This window comes from Diceros bicornis, chromosome 6 (assembly GCF_020826845.1).
Source record: "Diceros bicornis minor isolate mBicDic1 chromosome 6, mDicBic1.mat.cur, whole genome shotgun sequence".
NCBI lineage: Eukaryota > Metazoa > Chordata > Mammalia > Perissodactyla > Rhinocerotidae > Diceros > Diceros bicornis.
The window spans coordinates 82,360,717-82,384,875 of record NC_080745.1 but is presented as its reverse complement, the minus strand read 5'-3'; the positions used below and the strand labels follow the sequence as shown (position 1 = coordinate 82,384,875).

Here is a 24,159-nt window from a genome sequence, read left to right as displayed (position 1 = left end):
GAGCGGGCTGGGGGGAGAGAGCCCGAGAGCAGGGTTCAGTGCCTTTTCCTCTGTCCCCAGCCGGTGCCCGGAGCCCCCCTCCCCTTCCTCCCCACCCCCTCCCCTCCCCAGCCCTGCCCTCCCCCTTGTCCCGGGATCGCTCCGTCGCACCCACCATGATGGAAGACGACGGGCAGCCCCGGACTCTGTGAGTACCCGAGACGGGGGGGTGCCGGGCGCCGAGAGGCCCGGGCGCCGCGGGACGCTGAGGGAGGGAGCAGGAGAACGGGGCCGAAGCCAGGACTCTCGGCGGCTCCCTGGCCGCGGTGGCGCGGACGCGAAGTGCATTCCTCTTCTGTCCCGTTTTCCTTGGGAAGGAAGCCCTCCCTTCCCCCAAACACAGTCACTTCCTGGGGTCTGGGGCTTGTTGCGACCTTTTCCTCTCGCGCCCTTCTTGGCACACCCTTCCTAGGCCGGGTTTCTGCACCGCAGAGGCTGTCAGGCCCGGGAGAGCTCCTGCTGTCCCTCTGCTTTTGGGGTCCTGGGCTGGGCCGAGAGCTGCGGGTCCCCCCGGGGGCAGGGCCTGGTGGGGGTGGGACTGGGGGTGGGACGGCAGCCGCATCCCCTGCGGGCCTGGGAGAATTAGCACTCACGCCCTCCACGTCCCCAGCTCCAGTCGCTCCCGGCTCTTCTCCCAAGCTGAGCTCTCCGAGGAAGCCGGACGCTCTTCGGCCACTCAAGCCCCTACTCTTTCTGCCCCACGTGCCCCCGCCCACGCTGTCAGAAACACTCGCTCAGCGCCCGCTACTTTTGAAGTGCAAAAGGGATGCCTCTTGCTGCCGGAGCATCTTTCCTTTCTTGGATAACGAAGTTTACTTTGAGCGCTACCTACGACAAACTGACAGCCAGTTGTTAAACTGCTTTTGCTCATTTGGTGTTATTTCTTCCTAATCTGTTTGTGCGTCGAGACCTTCAGAGTTGGATAAAATGATGTCTTTATCCGCTATTCGACGTGTGTCTTTTGAGCGCTTTTTCTTCTATCTTGCTGTTGCTTTTTACATGAAGCTCAATCTAATGAATGAATTTCATCTTCCCACCGCTTATTCGAGTTTCCTTCCTTTCCTAATGAAGAGTGATGACTCAGCATATGCATTCCTTTCTGGATAGTGTGGCCCTCCTTTCGTTTTCCTGCATTTTTTTTTTTTTTTAAGTCTGAGTAATTTCTAATAAATGTTTAAGTTGGGCACCTTCGGTTTTCCTGGCCTCTGGAAGCTCAGCGCACGTACTTCGAGTACACGGAGTCAGATCGCTGCTTTGTTTTCTCTGCCTGGTGTTGATATGATCATAGTTCACTTGGCTCTGCTATCTGATGGGGAAATTACTTTTTGGGGACTAGATGAATGTGCGTGGGTATTCAGGGAATTTGACTAGCTTCTCATCTCTTTACTCCTACCAAAGAAAGTGCGCTCAGTAAAAAAAGATAGATATCTATATTCACTGTTGATATTTGTTTGGTTTTTTGTTTTTTGGGGGGGAGGGTCTTGCACTCTATTCCTATTTCTCTAATGTCTCCCTAAAGTATTTGCCATCCTGTTTTGAGAATTTGCAGCCAACTTAAGCACATCAAATGCTTGAATGAAAAGCCTACTTAGTAGAACTTTTATACTTATGTTTTGTGTTGTTTTCCATTTCTTCCTTCTTTTCCCAGAACAGAGAGAATTGGGACAAACTTGAACATCTGTTGAAGCCAAGGCTTGGTATTTAGTTAGCGATGTGAACTTTGATGGAAGCATCTGGGAAAGCTGGATTTAGTGCCTAGCTAGCATGTGTTTAACAAAGATAAAAGTTACATTGTATCTAAAAATCTGAAATGTCATCATTGATCATAATAGCTACTGAATAATTGGTAAATTCTTATGGCACATTTCTCATTAACTGTATCTGTCTTCTTTATGAAGAGGGATTCCTGGTTTTGTTGTGCTAAATAGTATGCTATTTGAATACCTTTAATTCGTACAACTATCTTTGCATGTACCTTGTCTTCATCTGTCAGACCTTAGACCTTCTCCAGTAGAGTAATAAGTTAACTTTGTCACGTATTTCTTACCTTTACCTTCTCCAATCTACTGTTCTTCCTCTGAAACACACTTAAATTGTTTATGTTTACAGTTATCTAAAAATGTGGCATGTATACATATGGGTAAAGAAATACCTTGAGCTTCTTGTACCTGTATGTCAGTACACGTTTACTATACTGTCTTCCTTTTTCCTTCTCCCACTCTTCTCCATGGGAAGGGGTTTTTTTTTAGACGAGGACTGCTACATCTTTTTAGGTCTTACCCTGCAGCACTTAGTTCACTGCCTGGAACATAAGAGGTACCCAAATGTTTTACAATGATTATACTTCTTTTCTTTAAATTGGTATTAAGTCCGTTTTTTAAAATTCCTGATTGATTTAAAATTATAGGGAGACATGACTGTCAGACGTGCTGTCTGTTGATTTTTTCATATTTTTAAAACCTTTCAAATGTAATATTTTGAGATAAAAGCAAATGTTTCACAATTGGGATTTTTGTCAGATTTTAATAAAAATAATGCATAGTAGTTTTTTTTGTGTTCATTTTACGTATTTCTCCTCAAAACGTTCTTTTAGATACAAGTAACATGATAAAAACTTTGAACATGACTTTAGGGGTTGATATCTAGTAGGGTTTTGTTTTGTTTATTTATGGAGGTCCTTTTATTTTACACTGTGATCTATGGATTAGGTTTTCAAGTGGTTAGTATGTTTTAAAAGAATGTACTCTTAACAAAGTTTATCTTAAACTGTTTCCTTAAAATGCCTGTGTGTTACTAGTGAGGTTTTTTTCCTGCAGACACACACAAGCTAAGACATATGGTTCTATCATCAGAAAACAATATGGTGTTATAGCCTAGGTAGGTCTTTAAATATTCATTACCTACAGTATTACTAATTTATTTGATGGTATTTAAAGTGGTATAGAATTGCTTTGATGTTGAACCTGAAGTTTATTTGTCATATAGTTGCTTTAAAGTTCTGTTTTCTGATGTTCTTTGTTCTCATTTAACATTTATTTTGGGGTAATATGTATTGGGTAACTTGTGCTCTAAAAAAAACTAAACGAGATCATGCGTTATAATACTGGTGTTGAATTGGACTGCCTGACACCTACCTTATAGGACCCACATTTCAGGCTTGTGTTGTGGGTGGCTTTGCATGCAGTGATTGATCCATGGTATATCTGAATCTATAATATAACATTAAATTGTAATGGTGTTCTATTGTAGTTTAATTTATTTTTTTCATCTGTCTCTTGCACCAAAATGAGTAGGAATTGTGAATCTGGGATTATACTGTGTTATGCAATGCCATCTTTAAGGCTGTTCTTTTTTCCTGATGGAGACTCAGTCAAAAAGAGAAAATAAACCAGTGATTTAGAGTATAACCTGAATATCTAAGGGCAATAGCAGAAGAAAATACTATTAAATCTCATTATAAAACTTACTAGCGGGGGCTGGCCCCGTGGCTTAGCGGTTAAGTGCGCGCACTCCACTACTGGCGGCCCGGGTTCGGATCCCGGGCGCACACCGACACACCGCTTCTCCGGCCATGCTGAGGCCGCGTCCCACATACAGCAGCTAGCAGGATGTGCAACTATGACGTACAACTATCTACTGGGGTTTTGGGGAGAAAAAGGGGAAAAGAAGGAGGAGGATTGGCAGTAGATGTTAGCTCAGGGCCAGTCTTTCTCAGCAGAAAGAGGAGGTTTGGCATGGATGTTAGCTCAGGGCTGATCTTCCTCAAAAGAAAAAACTTACTAGCCATCCCATGGATTAGGCTTCATTGTGGCTGTAATTAAGCCCATAGTTCAATTTAATCATATTTTCTGTTTCTTTAAAGTGTATGTGTATGCGTGTTGATATCCCTTATGTAGTTGGTTGCTTTGCTTGTATCTCCTGCACCTTTCTTCTGCCCTGCCTCCTTCCTAAAATGAAATATCGACAAATTGATCAGTTCATTGAAGGACATTGTTGCAGAATCTTCTCTTATATAGGAGCTTGTCAAGAACAAAAACAAAAATGTTACTTTCATAGAAATTTAGTTATAGTATCTTGTGTAACACAAGTGCTGGCAATTTCAGCCTTGGTAGGGCTCCTCTTTTCAGAGTGAGAGCGCATTTAGTGTTGAAAAAGTGTGATTAGTCTTCTGAAAGGCATGATGTTCTTAACTTAAAATTCTGCCCAGCTGGACATAGGAAGTAGTTTGGCAATGTGAACTTTTGCCCACTGTGAAACTGGCGAGTTTCTAGTCTCAATTTGGATTTTAACCCTGATATTAGAGATAAAAGCATCATTTTCTGTTTTTAATGCTTTAGTTCCTGTAGTTGTTCTTAAAAGACAAAATAGACCTCAGGTATGCTCTTTTTTTCTTGACTAAAAAATCGTTTTGGAATTTCCTAAGTGTTTACTCTTTGAATTGAATTTGAGCCATTTGTCTTTTTTCTGTTATTTTGTATATGTTCTTCAAGTAGAAATTTTGTATTTACACACGTGGAACTTTAGAATATGTTGGCTACTTCATAAGCAGAGCAGAAAGAAAGTGAAGTGTAGAAACTGTAATTTAGAAAGAAAAAAGATACCATTTCAGTAGACAACCAGCCATTTCAGTACCCTGCTGAGAGCTGTTCTTGCCAGATCAGGTGTTGAACATTTGTCTTAAATATTTCTTTAGTATTTATTTTGGGGCAGGTAATTTTGTGATAATGAAAAGGTACTTAAATAACTTTTTTATATTAGTTTTTGAAATTTAGTTTGCTGTTTACCACTGAACTTCCGGTGGAGATGTTTGAAAAATGGAGAACTTTAAAACTGGATTTTTCTATAAATATTTCATGACATTCTAAACTTAGATTAACATTTTGCTCTTTGGCATCAGTGCTTGAAATGTAAATTAACATGTCTACATGTGCCTCTAGAAATTCTTCAGAATCTATAACTGATTGGAAATAGGTTGACTTGGAATAAAAATCCTGTGAAACAGAAACAGCTTTAATTGTGACTGTTAGATATGGAAGGTAATTAATGCCCATGCAGTTTTTCCTGAACAAATCAGTGTTTAAATGGTAATGCAAATTTAAAACTATATAAATCATTTAAAATTTATTATATTAAAATGATAATTCTGTTTTAAACTTGTTACTAGTTAGCTTCAGTGTGTGAAAATCAGTTTTATCCACTCCTCTTCGATTCTCTTAGAAATGAGCTAATTAGCACTTTAGGTTAGCTGAGTATAACACTTAGGAGACCAGGTCACTTCTTCATTTTCTTTATAGATAGGTCTGCCTTATACAAAAAGAAATTATTCCATGGATACAGGCTCTCAAACCCCTGTAAGTTAAAAAGGGACGGGCAGTTGTCTGGCTAGCTCATAATCCTATAACCTTTCACTACTGCTGGAAAAAGCGTGTCACTGCCTGGCCTACTGATGGGTCTGCTCTACTTTAAGTATAAAGAAGAGATGGCATAGTGGACCTAAACCAGTTTATCACTGGTTTAGTCTTCTAATTTTAAGTAAGTTTAACTAAATTAAAGTGATGTTGGACTTGTGTTTCAGTTTTAGACCATGTAAATTAATGTTATTTAGTGCATATTCCAGTGACATTCTTAGCTGAACTGGAAAATTGCTATTCATTCTTTTTTTTTTTTTAGTTTTATTTTTTTTTCAGAGGAAACAAAAAGCCCTGAGCTAACATCTGTTGCCAATCCTCCTCTTTTTGCTGAGGAAGATTGGCCCTGGGCTAACATTCGTGCCCATCTTCCTCTACTTTGTATGTGTGACGCCTGCGACAGCATGCCTTGATAAGTGGTGCGTAGGTCCGCACCCAGGATCCAGGCCTGTGAATCCCAGGCTGCCGAAGTAGAGCATGTGTTAACCACTATGCCACCGGTCCGGCCCCAGAAAATTGCTACTCAATCTTAATCAGATAATTTTTTTTTTTTTTTTTTTTACATTTAACCTTACCTTTTCAGCCTATTTTTCTCTTTTAGAGTGTTCTGTCTTAAAGCAGTTATATATTTAAAATAGTAACCATAGATGCAAGGCTTATTTTGGCCTCACTACTCATTTTCCAGATGTTATATATTATAGTTAGGAAAATAAAACTGTGTCCTTTTGCTTTCCAGAAGAAACTATGTTAATTTTACAAATATTGTTTGGTTTATGAGGTTGTTCATAACAGAGGCGAATTTTAGGAATTATGCACTGAGTACCAGAAAGACTTAAAAGTTTGGCAGTTTGTTAAGGTAAATTAAGATAAATCCGTGGTACAAGAGAAACCAAGGTGATCATCTCTGGGATGTGGTGGTCTTTTCTTTTCTTTCGAATTTATCAGTATCTTAAATTTATTATACAAAATACATATTTGTAATTTAACTACGATATAATTTGTAATTTAAAAAAAATCCCAGGCCAGCCCCAGTTTGCAGGCGTGGACCTACACCACCCTGTCAGTGGCCATGCTGTGGTGGCGGCTCACATATACAAAGCAGATGTTAGCTCAGGGTGAATCTTCCTCAGAAAAAAAAAATCCCATATCTTTGAGTATGTGTAGACAAAGGTATACCTAGATTTGTCTTAGATTTTCTCTGAATTTCTAAAGAAATCTTTGTATTTGTTTTGTTATCTACATTAAGATGTATTTTATTGATTCTGATGCATTTTAGACTAGGAACTTTTATTATTTTACCCTGCTCTCCTAAAACAACAGTAGAGACTTATCGTAGATAACAATCTTATTTAGCAAGACAAAACAAAACCCTCCCATCTCTGTGTGTTTTGTTATGACTTTGCTCTTAATTCTGTTCTTTGTTCATATAATTGCTTTGGTTGGGGATCTAAGATAAACTCACCTTATGTCTAATATTTCTTTTTGATCAGGTATTTTAATCAATATTTGTGGTATTATTTGTGTGTGTTATACGTTATTTTAAATTGTGTTTCACATTTAGAAATTGTAGTTATCTTGAGGCTGGTTTCAATTTTTATTATTTTTATTCTAACAAATAAGTGAAAAAATGTTATATGAGGTACAGAATAATATGCTTTTGGGGTATGCAAGGTCACATTGGTTTGTTCTTTATAGAGTCTTTTGAAGTGGTATTTTAGTGGCCTAAGAACAATTGTTGCTTTCCTAAGTAAGGGCTAATCTTACTTTCTTAGGATCAAACTTAAGTGGAAAAATTTTATTGAACATAGAGGAGGTTAAAATGAAATAAAAGGTGATGAGTTAAATGATAATGTGTTAGAGCCAAAAGCTGAGGGAAAAGTGCTGATAATGTTGGTTTTTTTTTTTTCTTGTACAGATACGTAGGTAACCTCTCCAGAGATGTGACAGAAGTCCTTATACTTCAGTTATTCAGTCAGATTGGACCCTGTAAAAGCTGTAAAATGATAACAGAGGTAAGATCTTCCCAGTTCCATGTGCTGCCAGTTAGCATGATGTTTAACATTTTGAGATACTTGAATTCATTAGTATCAATTTTAAATATCATTTTAAGCTTCAAGTTATTCTGATGGAGAGATTCATGTTTGTTGTGTTGATTTCTTTGATTTGGCTGACAAACAGGGTTTAGTATGGAGTTTTTTTGAGAGGACAAAGTTTCTGTGCTGTTATTCTCAAATGGTCATTCTTCATGATGTAGTTATCTTCAAGTGATTCTGCTTGTAAAAAGTTGTTAGAGCTTATCTCAGAGTGTTGAAAAACTAGATGATATTTCATACAATTCCAGTGGTGTAGCAGTGCCCAATGACTTGTGTGTCAGTTTGTTCTCTTCTTTTTTTTTAATTCATCAACATATTTTTTTGGACTATTTACTATGTATCAGATACTACGGTAAGTGCTAGAGATACAGTGATGACTAGGACAGTTTCTAGCCCCATGGAATTTTACAGTCTAATGAGGGAGACAGAGAAGTTAACAGGCACTAATGATATAGGATAATAAATGCTCTGGAAGCACACAGCTTCAAGTACTGTGGGAGCACATTGGTCCAGTACAGTCTTAGGTCAGGGGAGGCTTCTTGGAGGAGTAAGTGTCTAGGCTGAAAGCAAAAAGGATAGTAATGGAAACTGGCTAGAAAGGAATTCAAGGAAGAAGGGATTCCAGATAGAGAGAAGAATGTTGGTCCAATTTGGTAGACAGAGCAGGAGTGCTTGTAAGAGAGAGGGCAAGACAGAAGCAGTAGCATGGTTGGAGTTTGGAATGGGATTAGTCATAAGAGATGCCAGGAGATGAGGCAGGAGTGTTCGGAAGGGGCCACACGCTGTGCTACGGAGTTTGTGTATATCCTGAGACAGAGGGAAACTGTTACAAACCTGTTAAGCGAATTGGCCTTTTGATCTTCTTTCCTAACTAATGATAATCATCATTCTATTCTGGTGTATTATCTCTTCTTTTCTCCCTGTCTTTGATTATTTATTCATTCATTCTTTCATTAATCAAAAATTTACTTTGTACTAGGCACTATTTAAAACACTGGGAATATAATGGAGAGCCAGGCAAATAAAGTTCCCATGAGTTTACATATTAGGGTATTGTTAATAAACAAATAAACAAGATAATTCCAGATAGGAATAAGAGCTATGAAGATAACAAAACAGTTCTGTGATGATGATTGGAGGGTTGGTGCTCTATAGGCTAGGTGGTGAGGGAAGATGTCACCTTTTTGAGCTGAGAGATAGGAATAACAAGATGGTACCATCTATGTTAAGAGCTGGAGGCAGAGGGAACCCCAAATACAGAGGCCTGGAGTTGGTAATGAGTGTGGTGTGTTTGTGGAACCAAAGACCAGGATGGCTGGAGCCTGGTGGGTGGGGTGGGCGAGGGGAGTGGTGGGAATTGAGTCTAAAGAGGTGGGCAGGCAGGATTTGGAATTACATAGGGCAGTACAGGCCATGACAGTTTGGATTTTACTCGGGTTGTGGTGGGGTTTTAAGCAGGGTAATGAGGTACTCTGGTTTATATTTTTAAGATTACTCTGTTTGGAAAATGACTGTTGTGTGGAGAATGGATTACAGAGGACAAGAATAGAAGGAGGGAAACCAGCTGGATTTATTTCAATAGTCTAGGTGAGAGATGATGGGGGCTTGTTCTTTAGAGTGGTAGCATAGAAGTAGAGGTGGGTAAATTTGGGATCTATTTTGAAGGTAGAATCAATAGGATTGGATTGGCTCTGGGACATATGGGAAAGGAAGACATCAAGACAGACCCTGAGATTCTTGTTTGCAAGAATGATGGATGGTGGATGATAAAGCTGTTTATTTGCTAAAATGGGCATGACGGAGGGAGCCCCAGGATGGGTGGGGGAGTGGTGGGAATCAGGAGTTTTGTTTTGGCAGTGTTAAATTTAACATTAGACATCTAAATGGACATTGTATGTAGGCAGTTGGATAAACTAGTTTGGAACTCTAGAGAGACCAGTGCTAATGATACCAGCTTGTAGTGGTATTTGAAGCCATGGGGCTAGATGAGAATCTAGTTCCTAGATGTAGAAGAGAGTGCTGATAGAGAAGAGTAGAGGGGCCTAGGTCTGAGCCTTGGAGCATCTCAACTCTTAGAGTGACATTAGAGTTTGAGTTAAGGAGGAAGAACTGCCTTCTGAAAGATCTCTAGTGAGGAAACAGGAAAACCAAAAAAGTAGGGTAGAATCTAAAGGAGAATATTTAGAGGAGGAAGAGAATTGTCAATTGTTTGGAATTCTGCTTGAAAGTCAGGATGAGGACAGAAAAGGGATCACAGAGGTGGCGAAGAGCTCATTGGTGAGCTCAACACGAAGTTTTGGTGGCCTGGTTGGGTTGGAAGCTGACTGGAGTGGGTTTAGGAGAGAATGGGATGTGAGAAAATGGAAAAGTCACTAGAAAATTTTTGAGAAGCATTTGGTAAAGGTTTGTTTTAATAGTATTTTTTAAAAACTTGTGTGTACAATCAGCCATTTGAGGGGTAGAGGAGTTTGAAATGAATTTTCATAATTTATCCATATTCTACAACTCCTACATTTGAACTTGTAAATAGCTTAAAATCTCATATTTCTCTGTCTTGACATTTATGTCATCCAACAAAAATTGGTGACAACACTAGGGTAAGGACACAGTTGATTTTTGGAGTGTCACTTGGTGGTGGTATAAACGGGAAGTTTCCAAAGGGCGTGAACTCCACCACAGACTCTAGGCATTTATTTTCCTTTCATAAAGTTCATTTCAGTGTATGAAAAATCCTTTTTTCCCTTAGTTTTGTGGTTTTTTACTTTAGATATTATTTACCTTGGATTCCAGCTTTCCCTATATACTATGATAAGTTTATATTATCGAGTCTAAGGCAAACATTAAAAACATTTTAACATCTCTGACAGTTGGGATGTGACAAAAATCAGTGGTGTCTTAAATGAGATGAAATGCATTGTGATGTGAATGTATAAATGTGTGTGTGTGTGTGTGTGTGTGTGTGTGTACATGTACTACGTACATTGAATGGAATCTGGCCTACTACTAGGTAAATAAACTTGAAGTCAGTATGCATGAGTAGACTAGTTTACTAAAACCTGTTGTTATCATAGATCTACCATTGGACCCCCATATGTTTTGCTACAATTATCAGTGTTTTCCTTAGACACCATCAGGGCAAAAGAGGTAGGAGTAAAAGGAAAAATTGACTAGCGCAGTTTTAGCTTATTATTTGTCTTCAAATCCTTTCTTCAATGAATGTTACTGGTAAGTAGTGTTAACTCTTTACAAGAAGAATTGAAGTGCATATTTTTATTTGGAGTCTTTTCTCCCATTTCCTTTCTCTGCCTCTTAGTTAAGAGGAGACTTCATATGGCTACGACAATAGAATTTTGTATGAGAGCCCATAGTTTTCTTGTCACTATTAATGATCACACTTTTTTTCCCCTCGAGGAAATGCCTTCTGGTTGCTTCACCACTATTGTTTTAGACGTCTTATTTTGGATTTTTCTTCTAAAACTTTGCTGGAATGAAAAACAGTGGTTGTTGAAAAGATCTTTATTTTATCTGGTATTTTTATCCTTTGTAAGTGCAACTAGAATTCCACATTTTAAATATTATTTTTTTAAGGCATTTTACATTGAACAGTGATCAATGTTTAACCTTACATAAAAAAATATATTTGTGCAGTTGTGTAGTTATTCAGTATAGGTTGCAATTTTATAAAATTCATTTTCATTTTGGTTGTTAGGTGATGAAGTTGCTATAACTTAGGTAGTACTATTTACTTTCTCATTGTCTTTATAAATATCTACTTGCAAACTACTGTCAGGCATAGTGTTGTAGAATATATTTAGTAAAGATGTCTTATATTGGTATTTTCGTGATATAAAATTGTAGCTTTGTTCTGGAATATTTTATTTAGAAACATTTTCAGAAATTCTTTTCTTGATCACTAGTGTTACTTCTCTGGTCTTTGGAAGACCAAGCCCAAGTATATAGAGTCACTAGTGCATTAAAATATTTTGAAAGATAGGGAATTCATTTCCATAGCTGGTTATAAATCTGAAATTTTCCTGTTTTTTTATTCTCATTCCTTCCTTATCCAAAAAAGAAATACATAATTTCGTCTCATCATATATAGTACTAATCCTTTTTTCAATCAGGAGTAAAGTTTGTAAAGTTGGTTCATTTCTGTATTTTTTTATAGTCATGGGATACAGTTTATGAAGGATTATGATGCATAAATAGAATTCATCCTTTTGAAAATAATGTTGGGAGAGAAGAGCAGTGGTAAGGAGTGGTCCTTATCTCTCAAATCTGAACTTGAGGTTTTGTTTGGTCTAATGTAAACTTCTGTTTTATATTTAACATAATTCACCAGAATTCTGTGTTTTGATTTAATACTGATAGTCATGATTCTATACTGCTTTTGAATTCTGTTTGAGTACAGCAGTATTCTGAGGTGCAAAGTCAGGCGTAGCTGTAAATCTTATTTTTAAAGTGTTAGGCTTTCATAAACTTTGCAATCTCACCTTGTACATTCCTAGCTGTCAGTAATGTTTTTTCCTGGATTTTCTTCTCAGCAACCCGATAGCAGAAGGGTCAACTCTTCTGTTGGATTTTCTGTTTTGCAGCATACAAGCAATGACCCATATTGCTTTGTGGAATTTTATGAACACAGAGATGCAGCTGCTGCATTAGCTGCTATGAATGGGAGAAAAATTTTGGGAAAGGTAAGATAAAAGAATGATGGCACCTAATGAGTATATATATTTGCATGTCAAATTAGTGGTTTTCTTTCTTAGCAAGTTTTTAAGCAAATACTCAGCTCTGCCAAGTGATGGTTTGCTTTATTCAGCCTAGTGCTTTTACAGAGATAATCCTGCTTGATAAATGATTTAATAAGTGGTGAGTGTTATGATTCATAATGACATGCCTAATAATTGTATTAAATATAATCTTTATTTTTAGGAGGTCAAAGTAAACTGGGCAACAACACCAAGTAGCCAGAAAAAAGATACTTCCAGTAAGTACTCCTGCTGCATTTTACTGTGGAAGAGTTCTGAAATTATCCTGGCAGCATTACCAGCTTAAATAGGGTTTTTTCTTCCCGTAGTGTTGCCTAAAAAAGGTTTAGTAGCTGACTTCTTAAGTATTTGATTACCACATGCTTTGATTTCAGATCACTTCCATGTGTTTGTTGGGGATTTGAGTCCAGAAATTACAACAGAAGATATTAAATCAGCATTTGCCCCCTTTGGTAAAATATCGTAAGTATCATAATCAATACTATGCTCAATAGTGATAGGCAAAATTGTATATGATTAACTCGTATCAGAATTAAGATTTTCTTTCCCTAGTTAGTGTGATTTTTTTGTTGTTTATTTGTTTGTTTTGGTTTTTTTGATTAGTAGCTGTTGTTGAAAATGTTAATGTCATTTCAGTGTTTTGGGGTCTTGTTTTTATCTAATCCTGTGTATAATATGTTAAAAATTTTTAAGTGATTCTGTTTGTTATCTTTGAAGCAGATGTTTGGGTGGTAAAACCTATTATAAAGTCCAGCTTTTTGTCAAATGTTTTCAAAATTTGGTGGTTAAAGATAATGGGTTAATGAAAAATAAATGTGATTTATACTGTGTTCAACTTTTATAGGAGGAGTTTATAAATGGGGGAAAGTAGGTAAATCCTTGGATATGTTGTGGTTAAATGGGAAATGTACATGTTTAATTATAATGATAAATGTGTTTTGATGTTTTAGCTGAGAAGTAATACTATTATAGTATTAAAATGTTTCAATGTCTGAGCCATAAATGTGGGATTAATTAGTAGATGTTTTTTTGTCAGTGGTATTTGATTCTACTAGTTAGGGCCCAAATGTGGTTTGATTTTTAACAAAGTTTATGTTCAAATTTCACTGTATGTTACTTGATCAAATATATTGAAAAATTAAAAGTGGTTACAAGTTCTATAAAATGTTTATCACAATTTATCTTTCTGATTAAGTTTATTTTATGTATTTATTTCCTGTAGATTTGAATTTAATGTTTTAGCACTACCTTACAGGAATATATTTCAACTAAGAACAACAATATTTTCTCTATTCAATTTGTTGTTCTATAGATTTAATTTATTTGAAAGAAAGATTTAATTCTTAATTTTCTATTTTGATATTTGCTTTGCTTTTTAATCTCTAAATGTGGTAAGTAGTAATGTTTTAAGAATCAGTATAAAAAATAATACAGGTTGCTGTTTTTCAATCTTTATTTATACCTGAGACCTGCAGTTTTTCTAAAGTCCAAGTCACAATTAAAAGTAATAGCATTCTGGTTATTTTGCAGAATTGCTCATAAGAATGGACAGGATCTTGAAGGCTAACTGCAAGGAACTGTGCACACTGGAACTCAGTTGTAGATTTTTTTCTCATTTCTATTTATTCTTATTATACATTATTTATATATACATATTTTAGTATTTACATTTTAACATTCTATATTCGATGGAGTTCTATATTTCCAATCATTTTAACTTACTCACTAAAATTTCTGTGTAAATTTGTTGTTTTCGTACTGGTGTGCTTAGCATTGTTGTTAGTTTTTTATTCTCCTTTCTTAAATTTCTGAAAATGTCAATTTTTCAAAATTTACAGCTGCCCAAACTCCAAAATGATGGTAGAGAATTGACCAAGAAAAATAAAGAAATCTGTTAACAGGCCATGTATGCCTTTTTAATTCCTATTTTTTCCTCTTTTTCAATTTTTTAATATTTCATATATTTTGTATCACTAGGCAGAAGACATTTAACTATTTAGAGATTGCATGGTAAAGTAGTTAGCATTGTTACAGTAATTTATAGAACCAGTAAACCTTAGAGGACACTAGCCAATAGAATATTAGAAAAGGAAACTATTGTTCCTATTAATCTTCAAATTTGAGCATTTAGTTTAGAAAGTACAGGCTATTTGATTAGGTTGCATGTTTATTACATGTTTTTGTCCTACTGCTTTTTTCTAACAGGTAAAGAAGCGTTAGGGAGAGTTCAGGAATGGCTGTAGTTAATTAGGGCTAACTGAAATTTTATTTAAAAAAATGCTCACAATACAGTGTGTGTGGTTCCTTTTAGTTTTTATTTTGAGGAAGCCTCTTACTTCCCTCATTTAGCTGTGCTTCTTTTCACAGGGATGCCCGAGTAGTTAAAGACATGGCAACTGGAAAATCCAAAGGCTATGGTTTTGTATCTTTTTATAACAAACTGGTACGTTCTTTCAACTCAATTTAAATTTAATACAAAATTTAGTCATTAATTAATCTGAAACTTGAATATTTTTGGATGTCAACTACAAACACAAGTTTTTTGTAATTTTGTCTGTTTCGATAATAGAGTATAATCCATTCTTTTTTCATGAGCTTGGAAATAGCTGGGAAAAATTAGGCTGATTATAAGGAAGAGTATTAAAGTTGCATTTGTGCTTTGGTGAAGGTAAGATGTATTAGAACTAAAGCTCAACCTCATGAGTTAATCTCAGAATTTGGAGAGAAGTTAAATTATATTTAGTCTTAACCATGAAAATCTTAGTTTTAACTTTTTAATTATTATCCATATTTTTGTAGCTGGGGTGTTAATGACTACAGCAAATTATGCAAATGAAAATTTAAGCAATTGTCTTGGTTTTTGCATGTATTTTTTAAGAAAGAGGTACCAAAATATCTAAGCATTTGCATTAACTGTAACATCAGATAATAAAATGAGCTGTGATATTAGCATTTTAGAACAGTTTCAGCAACTTAAATTACCTGTGTTTTATTGAAGCATTAAGATAAAGGGCAGGAATTGTATTCTTTCTTTGCTTAGATTCCTTGCAAATTCACGTTAATTCTGATAATCTAAACTCCTTTTTCATTGACGGCTATTTTACAGCATTTGAAATCATAATGCAGAAGTCTTCCGTCTTAAGATGAGTTTTTAATCTTCTGTCATAGTAAAAATCCATTGCTACTAGAATGTAGATTTTTGGGAGCAGGTGATTTAGACCTTAATATTAGAGTTTTTATATTTTCTTCAGTAAAAGTTACATTACAGATCAATCATAAAATTAAGGTATTTTAAAACAACTTTGTCTTGTGGGATTTCTGCTTCCTTTTTTTTAATCAGTGGGATTGTGATTCTTCTTTGCATATTTGAATTATGATAAAGTTCCCTTGATGCTTAAATGCTGTCCTGGTATTGAAATCTATAGATAAAAATAGCTTTTATGGGCTGGCCCCGTGGCTTGGCGGTTAAGTGCGCGCGCTCCGCTGCTGGGGGCCCGGGTTCGGATCCCGGGCGCGCACCGACACACTGCTTCTCTGGCCATGCTGGGGCCGCGTCCCACGTGCAGCGGCTAGAAGGATGTGCAGCTATGACATACAACTATCTACTGTTGTATGTCCCCAACTGGGGCTTGGGGGAAAAATAAATAAATTAATAAAATTATTAAAAAAAAATAGCTTTTATGAATCCTTCAAGTTCAAATCATTTTCTTTGTGATATTAAATTCAGTTTTGTTTGTTTGGAATGCTTAGTGAATTCATTTACTGATAAGATTTATTGGATCCAGCAGTGCCAGCATTTTATTTCGTCTTACTGGGTCTTATATACCACTATTTTCTGTGTTTGTAATTGCTCTCTCTCTCTGTTTTTTCTCCACAGGATGCAGAAAATGCAATTGTGCATATGGGAGGTCAGTGGTTGGGTGGTCGCCAAATCAGAACCAATTGGGCCACACGTAAACCACCTGCACCTAAAAGTACACAGGAAAGTAAGTTATGTCCACTATATGCGTTAAAACTTAGATGGGTACCTCACAAACTTGTGTATCAGTATAGTCTTAATTTCTTAAAACTTAAATTTTATTAGCATTACAAGTCTCATTTCATCTTGAATTTAATTGTCTAAAAATCATTGGGCTTTGATATAAGTATATTTGGACCTGTGAATCAGCTGATTTTTTATAACTCAAATCATAGCGTCAAGAAAAAAAATTCTATTTTCTCCCCCAGTAAGGCATATCTTAATAGTATATAGTAATCAATTCTATAATACTATACAACTGTCAGCATTTTTTTTTCTTTCTTCATATAGATAACACTAAGCAGTTGAGATTTGAAGATGTAGTAAACCAGTCAAGTCCAAAAAATTGTACTGTGTACTGTGGAGGAATTGCTTCTGGATTAACAGGTATAGTGTTTGGTTTTCTAATCTCCTCCTCTGTGGAACTTCATCACTATTAGTATCAATTTCGTGATAAACATGAACCTTAAATATTTTATTTGTATGTTTTTGTTTTTCAGATCAGCTAATGAGACAGACATTCTCACCATTTGGACAAATTATGGAAATAAGAGTTTTTCCAGAGAAGGGCTATTCATTTGTCAGGTAAAATTCTACCTGTAATGTTGTTACTCTTACATTTGATCCGTTCCTTTCAGTTATCTTATTTGCTCCCCTCAGGTATCAGAGTTTATTTTAGTACGTCTTTGTGATGTTAAACTTTAAACTACCTACATAGTGTACTTTAGGAAAATACCAAGTTGACAGTTATAAACTAATGTGTTTCTGTATTATTTACTGTGTTAAGTTCTTTAAAAAATAAAAGGTAAGAAACCTTATTATCTTCTTCTCAGATTTTCAACCCATGAAAGTGCGGCCCATGCCATTGTTTCGGTGAATGGTACTACAATTGAAGGGCATGTTGTTAAATGCTATTGGGGTAAAGAATCTCCTGATATGACTAAAAACTTCCAACAGGTAATTCGATTTTTTGTAGCACTTTTTGAGGTTTCCATCTTACATATCTACATAAAAGCTTTAGAAACTGTAAAATAAACAAAAAAATAAATAAAAGCATATAGCTGCTTTCAGTTGATTTTATTAATGCTATTTCAAAAGTGATTATTTTGCGGTATTAACTGAATCTTAATACTTTCTTTTCACAGGTGTCACCACCCCAATAAACTTAGACAATGATAAATAACAGAGTCCTATTCACATAAGGGTGCTTACTTAGTTTTTCTCTTCCTTGTCTCCCACTTTCTTCAAATACTGGATTTCTTACTTGTTCCCTAAAATAGTAATTTGCTTTTTCCTAGGTCGACTATAGTCAGTGGGGCCAGTGGAGCCAAGTTTATGGAAACCCACAACAGTATGGACAGTATATGGCAAATGGGTGGCAAGTGCCGCCTTATGGAGTATACGGGCAACCATGGAATCAACAAGGATTTGGAGTAGAGTAAGTTTGGGTTTTTCCAGTATAGAAACAGATATTGTTCTGACAAAAGAAATTAAAAAATGTGTGTTTTTAGAGAGAATCTACTTAAATTAAATACATCGAACTATTTGGCATTTTAGGTGTTGTAGAAACCTTATGAAAAGTGATTTATGATGCTAAAAATTTGCTTTTTATTACCTAGGTGAAAAAGGAGGTTGGGGTAACATTTGGTGTGTCTTAGTATCTCTATAAGCAGTTGGTAGAATTTGATTTACATTTCTAATATACTGTTTTATCTACTTGTTTATTTTTGCATGGAAAAGATCTTTGTCTAGATACGTTCAGAAATTTAATGATTTATACCCTTGGCTTCTGTGAGAAGCCACAGAGATTTATCTGTTACAAAATAGCTTGCTTTTCTTCCTTTGTTGATAGAATGGGTTGGTCCCTTGTACTTTTTTCCCCCCAGGCCAGCCCAGACCTTTATTTTCACTGGTTCCTTCTTCCTTCTCTTTCCAGCATGAACTTGTGTTTTTAAAATTTCTTGTAAATTGATAAACCATGTGTGCAGTATATGATGGGTAGATGATGTGTTGAATCATTTGTCGTTTTTTGAAAGTCAGTTTTGAGATACTCTTCAGAAAAGTCATTGTGTTAAGTTGTGGTTATCTTAACAGAAAATGAAGAGCTAATATTGAAATAGATATTCTACATATGTGGATATATATCATTTCTTTCTTTGCTCTTTGTTGTAGTTATGTTGATTTATCTTTGTCTATTCTGTGATTAGGGTCTGCTTGATTTTTGTATAAAGGTATAGATATTTTTCTCTTTGTGTTTGCTGAAGATTTTTTTTTTTCCTTCCAAGTCAATCACCTTCTGCTGCTTGGATGGGTGGATTTGGTGCTCAGCCTCCACAAGGACAAGCTCCTCCCCCTGTAATACCTCCTCCTAACCAAGCTGGCTATGGTATGGCAAGTTACCAAACACAGTGAGCTGGGACTCTAAACAAAATTGTAATTCATGATAGCTTCAGTTTCCTGTGACACTCTGAAGACATGAAAGTAGACATCGGAAAATGAAAATATTTATTTTAAAAATTGAAATGTTTGGAACCTTTAGCACAGCTTTGCTTTGGTGAAGGACACATGTCTTCTAGTTCTGCCTTTTTAAGTTTTTGTTCATGATGGATATGAACATGATTTTTCTTTGTGTACAAAAACTAAAATAAAGTCAATAAAGACAATTCTGACTACAAATTTTGATATAATAGGAGAAATGGGTAATACATTTTGATTCTTAGATACTATTCCATTTTTATCTTGCTGTTCAGTATTTTAACTCACTGTGTTTTTAAAAGAGCAAAAAAGGGAGGATCGTGAAAAACTGGGAATCACATATAAGTTCATCCTGAACCTTGATACTCCCTTCCCCTACCCTGAGGTGGACCACATTTGAAGTCAGCAGGAAAAAATGTGATATTGAGAAGAAGTACATGATTTTGGAGTCGCTTTGGAGGAAATACTTTCTCTATGACTAAAGAAACTGAAGCCAGACTGATAAAGAAATTTTGCAACCTAAATAAGGAACAGCATTGTCTGAGTTAACTTGAGCGAATGTTGGTGGTCCACATTAAGACATATTTTTAAAACTTTAAAAAGTGTTGATTATTAAAACTGTAGTAAATTACATTTCATTTGGGGGGGAAAATTCCAAGTATGGTGTTTGTATTAAAGTCAGACAGTCATACTTGTGCTTTTACATGAAGTTTAAATGATATGCATTGTAAATATTGAATAACACAGTGTTTAAAAAGCATGCTTCAACATAGAAGTAGCAAGCAATGTAATTATTTGAAGTAACACTTAACACACTCCACTGCATTGAATGCAATGGATTGATAAGAATGTTTAAGACTGACATTTCCAAGGTTGGCTACTATGTAAAATTAAAATTATACAAATTACTATACAGAAAAAGCCTTAATTTTAATTTCATATAAATCTTTGATGCATTAGCACATTTTAAAATGTCACTGGAATTAAATTTTTTTTTGTTGTTGCTTTGCATCACTTGGTATGTAAATACCTTAATTAAAACCTTGTAAACCTATTTCAAGGTTCCTATAAGTTGTATAGTACAGTGTTTTTAAAAAATCTTGGGGTGTTTTTTAAAATTAGATATATTTTGCCCAAGAATTTTTTTAATAAGATTGCTAAAACATCTTATTTAGACAGTTTGTTGTACCAATTTATAATTGGATATTCAGCTTAAATAGTACACAGAGTTGTGACTTTGATTTTTAATTCATTTTTTCCCCTGTGGGTAGTGTGCATGGGATGACCAGCCTGAGCAGAGGCTGAGTTGTATGTGTGGAGTTTGTAAATGAATCGATGGGGTAGATGTCAAGATTGAAGTTTGCTTCTGAGGTATTTTTCAGACTACGTGGATAAAATCTGCCTCAAATTTCTGTCATAACAGGAATGTAAAAGAGATAAAATCTTATGTATTTGAATTCTGACAGCTAGGGGGTGCAAATGTTTAGGCAATGTATTTGAAGTGTTTTGAGGCCTGGGCACCAAACTGAGAAAACCCTTTACAGTTAAGTAGTAAGATGCAACTAGCACCCACAAATTACTATTTTTTAAACTTTTGAAGTCTTAGAATTAGCTTTAAAATAATGATGGTTTTATAAATTGGTGACCACAATAATTTTGGTGTTATTTTCCTTCTTTCCCCATTTAGAAATATAGACAAATATATTAAACATGAAAATTCACAGAGTCTGAAGTTCTTCATCTTTGGGCCAGATTTTTTATGGCACTTTAGTTTTAACCACAGTAGTCATCTATTATACTCTTCTGTTATAAAATTTACCCTTATTTCTTTTGTTCATGGTTAGTGTCTTTGGGGGACGTTATGGAAAAGTTACTTTATATTTTTTAAGGAGAACACTCAAATTATATCAATTATGCCTCGTAGTTAAAAATTTCTTGAATATACGTGAAACTTGAACAGCTAAAGACTTTTTTTTATATATATTGATAAAAGCCTATTAAATTCTCAGTTTGCCTTTTTTGGTCTGCCAGTAAATTAAATACCTTATTGCGATAACAGCTAAATACAGCTGCAGTGTTTCCTGGTTGTATATTCTGTGATTTAATAAAATTATCCAGATTAGTTATATTGCCATGGTAAACATATGACTGAAGTGTCCTTCATCTTAATCTGAAAGAGAACAAGATTTCTTGATCAGTTCACTTGATGAAAGTTATTTCATATTAAATGGTTTTTAAAATATAAAGCTACTTATCCAAATGAAATGCACCATTTTAAAATACAACTGTCAGGCTAACACAGACTCCAGACTCTTATAACAAAGCGAAGTCAGTGCTATCTTGATCCAATTTAAGCCTAAGAATCATTGCCTTTTCCATGTTCATTATAAACAGCAGCAGAGATTCTTTGGCATGCAAGAAAATGTTTCTTACTTCATTTTGGTGCTGTGTTTCTGACTGCCATCCTTGCTCTAATAATCTCTCTACTAGTATTTTCCCCATGCTGTTCCCACTTGATTTTTATGTCTGCTGGCAGTGAGAGGCTAAAATGACTGGCCAACTTAAGCCAAAGCTGTAAACCACAGTTGAAGTAAGTCTTTCAATAAAGACTAGACTATATGATAAGTGGGTTTTTCTTATTGTCTTTTATTATATAATTACTCCTTTCAAGGTGCCATGAAATAAGCAATTTTGTTTTCATTTATTAGAGAGGTATGTGGAGTATACATATATTCAGGATCTGTTTCTATGTTTTGTATGTATTAAAAGTACATTAGCTTTATTGAATTGAAATTTAATTTCTGGATATGGAGGAGAAGAAATCTGCATCCTTCTAAAAATGTATGTTCTGTTGAATATTAATATAGTAAAATCTCATTAGAGTCCACAAATAATGGAAACCGTTATTTTACTATGGCTAAGTTGACCTTTGGTAGTATCTATAAGTAAAGATTGCATTCGACAAACAAAAAGTAGAAAAAGAATTTAATAAATTGTCTAGACACTTTTCTAGTAGGTATGCCTAAATTAAATCTTGCCTCTTTATTAAAAGTCAGCATTTGGGCTTCCACTTAATAAATTATAAACATTGAATTTGCCTCTTTAGTATGTATTGGAAAGATGCAAAAACGATTTTAGACTTTTACTAGTTTATATATGCCTTCTCTTAAGTGATATAAATGTAAGCGGGTTTTGTTAAATGTGAATTCTGCTATGTGTAGTAGTAAAATATCCTACTTATTGTGTTCACATAGGTTACTATGGATTAGATTGCCATCTATTCCATTTTTAAACAAGGAAATTATGTAAATAATTATGACCTTTAAAAAATGCGTTATTCCAAATTGTGGTTAATTAGTGTGATATTTAAATGTCGTATTAATATGAAACCTGGGCTCCTGTCTACTTAAATTGGGTCTATTTTGAAAATTAATACAGATAGGCTAGAAACTATAATTTACAAGGTACTTTGTGTAAATATCTCCTTTAGGGACAAGAATGACTTATGGTTTTAGAATTGTGTAAATCTGAAGGAAGTTCAGTTTATATCTAGGAAATAGAGGATATTTGGTTATTTTTTTATCTTAGGGAAAAAAGAGGGAGGAGCACTAATAGTAATTGACCCTTTTGTTGAGTTAGGCTTTTGTTTGAGGGAAGAGAGAGATTAATCCACGTAACGTTCATAGTTTGGTTTTTAAACAAGAATATCAGGGTAATAGTTGACAAAAGGTGTGTATTCAGTAAATGATTTCCTGAATGTTCCAACTCAGTTCTAATACATATGCTAAATTTTAACTTTTCCAGATTATTATTATTATTATTATTTTTTTTTTTTTTTTGAAATTCACTAACCATTGTTTTTCTGAGATGTTCCTCTGAGAAAGTGATCCACATCTAATATCTTGAAGTCAGCTTGGAAAGTTTGCCAAACATGAATAAAACTGAAGTGCTATTGGATCGCTGTTAGAGACAAGCCAGGATCATTGTATGTTGTAAAGTCATCTCTCATGCTTGAGCTGTCCAGTTGTTGGTCTTGCAGCTGGGCTTAGCTTGCCTGTGGACCTCCTGTTTTGACTCTGCTTCGTTCGTGTGAACTGACGAGTTTGCGACGAGCCTGGTTTTCAGGTGGTACTGTAGAACTGCATTTTTGAGGTAAACCAAGTTTTGCTGTATACAACCGGTAGATACCATAACTTGCCCAACTATGAATTTTTTCTTTTCCTATATTCTTTCTTCCTTGAGTTTGGGTATACCAATGAAGAGAAGTCCAAAACCATCTGGACAAAATGGGCATGAAATATGCAGCCATATGCAACTGTGCCTGTTCTGAGAATTGATGCTAATACTGTATCAATTTCAGGTATTCACAGTTCATTTAATGGTTAAAAGTTGTGAGTTGAATTGTTCCATATGTGGTATATATGATTGCTTTTGCGCACAAAAATAAAGCTAATTTATAAGTTTTAACATAGCTAAACAAAATTGAGAATGCCCATTTAATAATCTTGGTTTCTTTTTGAAAAGGACTAAACTTGTAAAAAAACATTTTAAACTAATTTCCTTTGGCTAGGTTATATTTTAGCATATGGCCCAGCTCCTACTTGGTTGTCTGTTATCTGTTTAATGAGGATTCACAATGGGAAAGGAGAGGTGACTAGGGTAATGAAGCGGGAGAAGTCCTTGATTCAGAAGAGCATTGGCCTGGGAATAGACAATTCTGGGCAGGTGTAGTAAGCCATGCACGATAATTGGGGCTTGGGTGTTGGTATTTAATATGTTATTAGTTTAAGACTATACACATTTTATCAAGCAGACTTACGAAGTTATTGAAAATAAAATATAACCAACATCTTTTTTTTATTTACTGGCCCTGATAATTTCTTTTCAATTTCTTATAAGGTGTGTTTTTATTTATTAATGTATCTACATGTGTATTAGAACGTTGGGCAAATGCTGCTGTTTTAAAATACTGCCTTTGAGCATTTTCAGTAAAATGATTATGATACCCTTCACAATCCACATTTAGTTTATTATAACCAGGAATCTATATTATTTTTTAAAATGGGTAACCTCACTCCTGGGTTGCTTCATTATCTTCATATCTTTAGTTATGTCAGTCTCCCTCCATTAGAATGTAAGCTCCATGGGGCAGGGACTTTCTTTTGGTAACTACGCAAACCCTAGGGCTTATATAACAGTACTTGGTTCATGGTAGATGTTCAATAAATGTTGAAAGCATGAATCCAATCGAGGAAGTAAAAGTAAACGTTTATTTTAGTCTCCCTCTTTTTTTTTTTTTATTTATTTTTTCCCCCAAAGCCCCAGTAGACAGTTGCATGTCACAGCTGCACATCCCT

The 24,159-nt window shown here is 35.3% G+C and overlaps 1 protein-coding gene across 8 annotated transcripts; it reads left to right on the top strand.

The window, feature by feature from the left end:
- On the top strand, positions 1–20,924 carry TIAL1 (TIA1 cytotoxic granule associated RNA binding protein like 1). Of its 8 annotated transcripts, none has more exons than XM_058544118.1 (13): positions 2,856–2,916; positions 7,363–7,459; positions 11,709–11,791; positions 12,136–12,234; positions 12,473–12,527; positions 12,684–12,771; positions 14,677–14,752; positions 16,187–16,295; positions 16,619–16,714; positions 16,828–16,912; positions 17,161–17,284; positions 17,626–17,765; positions 18,613–20,924. In XM_058544118.1, exons 4-13 carry the CDS (start codon positions 12,208–12,210, stop codon positions 18,737–18,739), a joined length of 927 nt encoding a protein of 308 aa, XP_058400101.1. In that variant the 5' UTR covers positions 2,856–2,916; positions 7,363–7,459; positions 11,709–11,791; positions 12,136–12,207; the 3' UTR covers positions 18,740–20,924. The 8 variants fall into 8 exon arrangements, with proteins under 8 accessions (XP_058400098.1, XP_058400097.1, XP_058400102.1 ...); XM_058544117.1 differs by having other exon boundaries at positions 12,085–12,234; XM_058544115.1 differs by lacking the exons at positions 2,856–2,916; positions 11,709–11,791 and adding an exon at positions 1–187.
- The last annotated feature ends 3,235 nt before the right edge of the window (positions 20,925–24,159 follow it).